The sequence below is a fragment of the Gossypium raimondii genome, chromosome 1 (assembly GCF_025698545.1).
Source record: "Gossypium raimondii isolate GPD5lz chromosome 1, ASM2569854v1, whole genome shotgun sequence".
Taxonomy (NCBI): domain Eukaryota; kingdom Viridiplantae; phylum Streptophyta; class Magnoliopsida; order Malvales; family Malvaceae; genus Gossypium; species Gossypium raimondii.
In genome coordinates this window covers 46,534,155-46,540,946 of record NC_068565.1, presented here as the reverse complement: position 1 = coordinate 46,540,946, position 6,792 = coordinate 46,534,155, and the positions used below count along the sequence as shown (strand labels likewise).

The following is a 6,792-nucleotide window of genomic DNA, read 5'->3' as shown; positions in this document are numbered from 1 at the left end:
ATTATTATAACTATTTTTCTTTACAACTATGACTTTAGAACCAAAATTATTCTTAAGAACTTAAGATTCTATCATAACCCATTAATATTTTAATACATAGAATATAAATTTTAAATAATTAATATTAATTATTTGTAAATTTTATTATAAATATTAAAATATAACCATTACAAATATCATCCATTCTTCTATTAGAAGTAGTGAATTTTATAGACATTATCTAGGAAAGTAAATATGTATGGTATCATGGTTTTCATGCCATACTGTTCCCAACATTGGAAGAGGTTGTTGGACGTTGGCTAGATATTCATATCTATAATTTACTTGAAAAAGGAATAACTTATGGTTGTCTTTGGACCTTGTCATCCGTTTGTTGTAATTAGGTCCAAAATGGTTGAAGAGAGTCTTGCATGTTTGACGAATTGCTCTATCTAATTGCAACCAAGTCTTAAACGACTGCTAAATTGGCCCAGAGGTTATAGTAGAAGTATTAGATGGTTTAAGCTGAGAAGTTTCCACAACGATTTTTGGTAGGTTCTTATTTCTTACCTGCCTGTGCCTTTAATCTGAGCCACAGATAAATTCAATGAACCGGGCCACATTTATAATAGCGGTCTAGATTGATGGCATTAGTTGGGTGGGTGCCAAGTACTTGGGAATTTTTGAAGAGGTTGATTTTGTCACTATATATCTGCCTTTCACATTTTAACAAAAAGACAGCAGAGTGGCACGTGATTTAATGATAACACCACACTAATTCCCACAACCTTTTCTCATCACCGCCTTGTCCCAACTTCCAAACACTTGCCATCTTTTTTCTCCTGTTCCTTCACCTATAAGTATCTTCTTTTTCGCCGCTCATTTACATTGTCATTATTTCTCTGTTCATCGAGAAAATCATGAAGAGGCAAGGGAGTAACATTGAGGCCATGGCTCAAGCAGCTGGAAAACATCAAGTTCGAAAGAAGAGCAGGAGAGGTTTGGATGCCGATGAGGGAGAAGTAGCGTTGTGTAGCATGCAGAGTACTTCAGTGTGGTGGGAGGAATGGGCGTACGTGGATGAGCAAATGTCATGGGCATCCATCTGGTCGCCTTTCTGGGATGTGGATTTTGTTGACATGGCTTATGGTGCATTGTTCAACGATGTTGCTTGGGATGATGATATTTGGGACTTGAAGAACGTCATGGTCATACCCAAACAATGAGAGTTGGATGATCTTCTACTATCAAAGTTGTTCTGGGAATATCCTGATTTGGGCTTGTAACAGTGTGGCTGTTTGTCAGCTTTTATTAAGTTAGCTTTGCTTGGATATAAATTAGTACATCAAGAACTCAGGTCTGCCTTAAAGATAGATCACAACTACTTATTCTGCTCTTTACTTTGTAGTTGTAATTTTATAAGTTGCATTATTATTGTTTTCCCTTTGGTTTTTGTATTTTTTTCAACTTTAATCCATGAGAGTTTTATACAAGGCCAAACCCACAAACATTTTTATGGAAGAAATTAAATTATATATTTATAAAAATTAAAATATAATTTTACATCTTTCAAAAGAGAAATTGAATTTTAGGCCCAACTATAATTTTACCTCTCTGCACCCTTGGTTTTATATGTAAGTTGCAATCAACATTTATTTTTTAAAATTTAGAAAATGTAAATTACATTAATACGTTACGAAAATTTAAATTGACCTGTTAAGGTTTTAACCCTAATTTTAAATTTATAAATAACTCCTCTAATTTTTCATTTTTTTTCATTTTCATAGAAAAAAATATTCATCATCTACATCCTAATCATATAGTCATGGTTGTCTCTCCTTAAGATTAGAAGGGCATGTCATATATAATGCAGCAATATTGGAGTATTCTTTAGTGGGAATAAATTTGCCTAACAACAAAATAGTTCCTCACTCAACATAAATCTGCATTGTTTGAGGTTGGTAATTTTGCAACCTTCGTTATTTATGTGAAATGGTTTAAGACCAACAACAAACCATATTTCTATCTTCCGGTATAGGGTCCTATAAATCAAATTCAACGTACAATTCACATCTTTAGAGGAAGAACATGAACGCGCGAGGTTTAACCGTAGGAGAGGGAAATCTACAACTTCATTGTGGCAGATGTGAAGGCTTCAATGAAGCTATTTAAGACGAGCAACATAGACAAGGTTGAAGTGAAGGTCGAGCTCATGGCAAAAGTAGAGGTGGAGGTCAAGGCAATGATGTTCCTTCTGAAATTGCTCTGACTTTAATACCGGTCGATTTCGATGAGGTAGCAATTTATCTAGGATTTGCCCAAATCAAGGATGAAGACAAGCAGATGACATAAAATTTTTTTCTTTAATACTTCAATAGTTTTCTTGACTAAAAAGACCCGTTTTCAAAATAAAATTACAGAAATGGGCTGTTGGAGTGGTTTGATTTCCTTAAAATGCACTAAGTTGGAGTTGTTTTCAGGAGAAACGCAGAAAAGCATGTCTACCTTAGCGCTTTTTTCCTTGTTATGTAAAATGCGCCCACATTAGCTCGCTCGTGCTTCTACGTAGGCACATTTTTACCCGTGTTTTTTTTCCAGTGCCCTAATTACTAATTAGGGTTAATGAAATAAGGGTTAGGATTTAAGGTTTTTTAATTTTAAAGTATTTAGGTTTAGGGTTTTATTTATTTTTAAGTTTATTAATTATGGGTTTAGGGATTCTGAAAATAATAATTTGTACAAGATGGGTTCTTAAAAAATAATTTTGAGAGATGGGTTCTGAAGAAATAATTTTGACGAGAGAAGTTTTGTAGATAAAAAACGCTCTAAGTAAGATGCACAGTTAACAAAAGTACTAAAAAATGCTTCCAGCGGAACGCCCTTTTCAGTATTGATGCTTCTAAAAAATAAATTTGAGGAGATGGTTTTGAAAAAATATCTTGGGATTCCCAGGATGAGGTTTGTGAAAAATGCCCTGAATAGTGGGGGTTGAGGTTTGTAGAGGAAAAAAGCTCTAAGCAGGATGCTTTGTTAGCAAAAGTACTGAAAACGCTTCCAGCTGGACGCCCTTTTAAGTACTGCTTCTGATATTGTGTCTTGCTTGGAGCGTTTTTCCTCTACAAATTTCAACCCCCATTATCCGGGGCATTTTACAGAAAGGAATGGGATGCTATCCCTTAGGCTATAAATGACCCATATTTCAGCCTTTGGTGACATAAGTTGGAGTAATAGAAATTGAAGAAGTTCAGAAGAATAGAAGTTTGTAGGGAAGGTATAAGTTGATTTTCGTGTTGATATTTATATGAAGCATTATATTTATTGCATAATATTTTGATTTTTCGTGTTAATATTTTGTGTTTCGAATTTCTCTCAACTGATAATTTGGTTGAAAATGAGTGGACGAATTAGTGCTATTATTTATTACGACGGTGAGGTCTGTGACACCAAGAACGAAGTGATTTTTTATTGGAGAACACAGTGCGGCTGGCTTTTAACAAGAATATAGAGTTGACAGAACTTCGTAAAAGAATTAGGCAGAAAATCTTTGGATCTATGACAATGAGAGTTTTTGTAACAGTCCGATTTCGACCCTAATCGGACATAGTGGTTTCGGGACCACAAATACGAGTTGGAAATATATTTTAATATTATTTTTTGTGTTAATTATGTGTGAATTTGCATGTGTGAAAGTTTGGTAAATTAATTTTATTGTTTGTGTGCTTAATTTGAAAAAATGGCTTAATCGCGTAAAGTAAAAATTTGAGGGTTAAATATGAAAGTGCTTAATTATTGTTGTCTTTTTAAAGTGGGGGTTTTATATGGCAATTAGGCCATTTAGATGATAGTTGGTAGCAATGGTCAACATTGTCCTTATATTATATGTTTTATAATTTAATTAATAAAGGTTAAATTAGTAAAACAACAAATGATTAATATATGTTAAAATAAAACAAAAATTTAAAATCAATGTTATCATCTTCCTTCAAAGCCGAATGTGAACAAAAGAAAAAGAAAGAAAGAAAGAAAAGTTAGGGTTCAGCCATTTCTAAGCTTGATTCAAGGTGAGTTTTATCTCGGTTTTTGATAATTTTTACGTTTTTGAGATCGTTGCTTTGAATACTTTAAAACCCATGTCTAAATTTTGTGAATTGTTGATGATTTTGAAATGTACCATTGATGAATGTTTGATTTTTATGATGTTAGTAGGTGAAATATGAAATATATGTGTTAGATTAATATGTTTTGTTTTTGAATTTTTGGTGAATTTGAGTAATTAGGGCTAAATTGTGAAAATAAATTTTTGAGGGACTAAAATGCAAAAAAAGGAAATGCATGGACTTGTATGTGTACAAGGAACATTCGGCCCTAGCATAGTGTGTGAAAATTTGGTGTATTTTGTGTTTTATGCAATAGGGACTAAATTACAAAAAGTGTAAATGTCAGGGAAAAATGGTAATTTTCCCATTTATGTGTTTTTGGACTTATATTTAAACTAGTTTATTTCGAATATATTTAGATCAAGAACCAAAGAAATTGGAGTTGGATCGAGAAAAAACCAAACTCGTCGATTAATCGCCCTGTTCCGATTTTCACCGTCCGAGGTAAGTTTAATAGCAAATAAATGTCATTAAATTAGAATATATATATATATATATGTTCTATAAGCTGAATTTAATTTTATGAATTATATAAATATGTTAGCCGAATGTATGTTTTAAGTTTGATATGTTGAAACTAATTGTATGAATTATAAATATGTTAGCAAGTGTATGTTTTGAGTTCTATGAGTTGAAAGAAATTTTATAAAATATATATCATTAGCGAATGTATGTTTTGAGTTTTATAAGCTGAATTTAATTGTATGAATTATATATATATATATATCTTATTTGAATGTATGTTTGCTACTAAGATTTGGGTATAAATTCGATTTTGCTGAGATACGATAATTGAGAAGCTTTAAATGAATCTTAAAGAATATTTAGAATTTCTTATAAAGAATTATGTGAAAGATCAACTTCTTATCTGTGATATTCAGGCTTGATGCCTAGCAGGCTTAATGCTAGTGAATTATTTCAGACCTTATGTCTAGCAGGCTTCGTGCCGGTGTATCAAATCAGGCTTAGGCCTAGCAGGCTTCGTGCCGGTGTATCATTTCAAGATTTGAGCTTAATAATTTTTTATGTTGATGTGGTATCAATGAGATTGGGGAGTTAAAATAGTCAGGTATGTGATATTTTATTTTCTATTTGATAATGAGGTAAGTAAGTTGGTTGGTTATGAATATAACAAATATGATACATATTGCTATTATAAGTATATGTATGTATATGATAAGTATATTTGGCCTTATGTCAACTATACATACATGATTGGAAGTTTAAGTAATATTAAATAGCTATGATTTTAATGACTTGAGATTAATGAATGTATTGATAAAGGTTATATAAATGTATATTTGGCTTTAATAAAATTTCCTATGAATTTATAAGATTTAAATATATATATTTTGCTAAAGGCTTACAAAGCTAAGTTAGCTTACTTTATATATTTTTTATTTGTCTTTGTTTTATAGATTTTTGGAGATCGCTACGTGCTCGGGGATCGTAGTGAAGTCGTTCACACTTTCATCTACTTTTGGTACTTTTAAAATTTCTTTTTTGAACATATGGCATGTATAGGCTAGTATGTATATATATATACTTTGGTTATGTATATAAGGCCATGCGAAAATGGCTTAATTATTCTTGTTTGTGTTTGGTTTGGGTTGAACTAAGAATTAAACTTACTTATATCATGGTTAATAGTTTACGGATAGTATTTATAAGGTGAGGTATAAATATATGTTTAAGGTGGCATTTTGTTCATGAGTTTTGGCATTTAAGTTATGTAAAGTATAATTAAAATATGCTTGTAAATATTGGTACATAATTACTTTGGTTTATTGATAGAGTAAGTAAATGACTCTATGTTTGAATATGCATCGGATAAGGTTTTGTAGCTTGGATATTAAGTTGAAAACATTATGGTTTCAATGGTATAGGTTAATTTAAAAGGGTAGAATAAGGGAATATGTATGTTAGTTTAATGGGATGGCCGATTGTCATAAGTTTGAAATTGCCTTATAATATGTTATAAACAAGATATGGTTTTAGTGAATTATATATATAAAGACGAAAATAATATGATTTGTTTGTAATATAGTGAAATAGGGACTTTGGAAGTGGTTATGTTGTAAACATGTTTGTATTCGATTAATATTTGGTAAGATTAATAAAATTATGCCTATGGTATTATTAATTGTATTTTTATTATTCTATTAATGATAGGGAATGGCATAGAATTGGATAAGGTAACATGATAGCCGAATAGAGGATAAATCGAAAGATAATGTGTGCACATGATCATACTTGAATGATTTATTTTGATGAGATTAATTGTGCATAAGGTCCTAATGTTTACTAATAAATGTTTGAACATTTTATGCAGTGGTTAATGCCGCATTCGTCTATAGACATTTAGCCAAGTATAAACATGTATTGAATTATGAAATAGAAGGTTTAATTTATATTAGGTATTCGAATGCTATTAATGTGAAGTGCACACGATTCTAGTTATGTGTTTTGTAAATCGTGTATATATATTTGAAATTATAATTGCATTCGTGGTATGGATTCGGGTAATGTTTCCGAGTATGATTTGTATTTGTAATATTTCATAATAATGTATGTTTAACTTTTAATTACTATTTGTTATAAATATATATTTATATGAAATTGACTTACATGAATGTTCGAATATGCAAATGTGTTT

At 31.0% G+C, this 6,792-nt stretch overlaps 1 protein-coding gene across 1 annotated transcript; it reads left to right on the top strand.

Moving 5' to 3' along the window:
- The first annotated feature begins 696 nt into the window (after positions 1–696).
- Positions 697–1,472, top strand: LOC105786113 (hypothetical protein). Its single transcript, XM_012612409.2, has one exon. It carries the CDS (start codon positions 900–902, stop codon positions 1,203–1,205), a length of 306 nt encoding a protein of 101 aa, XP_012467863.1. The 5' UTR covers positions 697–899; the 3' UTR covers positions 1,206–1,472.
- Positions 1,473–6,792: the final 5,320 nt, after the last annotated feature.

Bases quoted from the DNA above. Each gene is read 5' to 3' on its own strand.
- LOC105786113 (XM_012612409.2), top strand. From the start codon at position 900: ATGAAGAGGCAAGGGAGTAACATTGAGGCCATGGCTCAAGCAGCTGGA.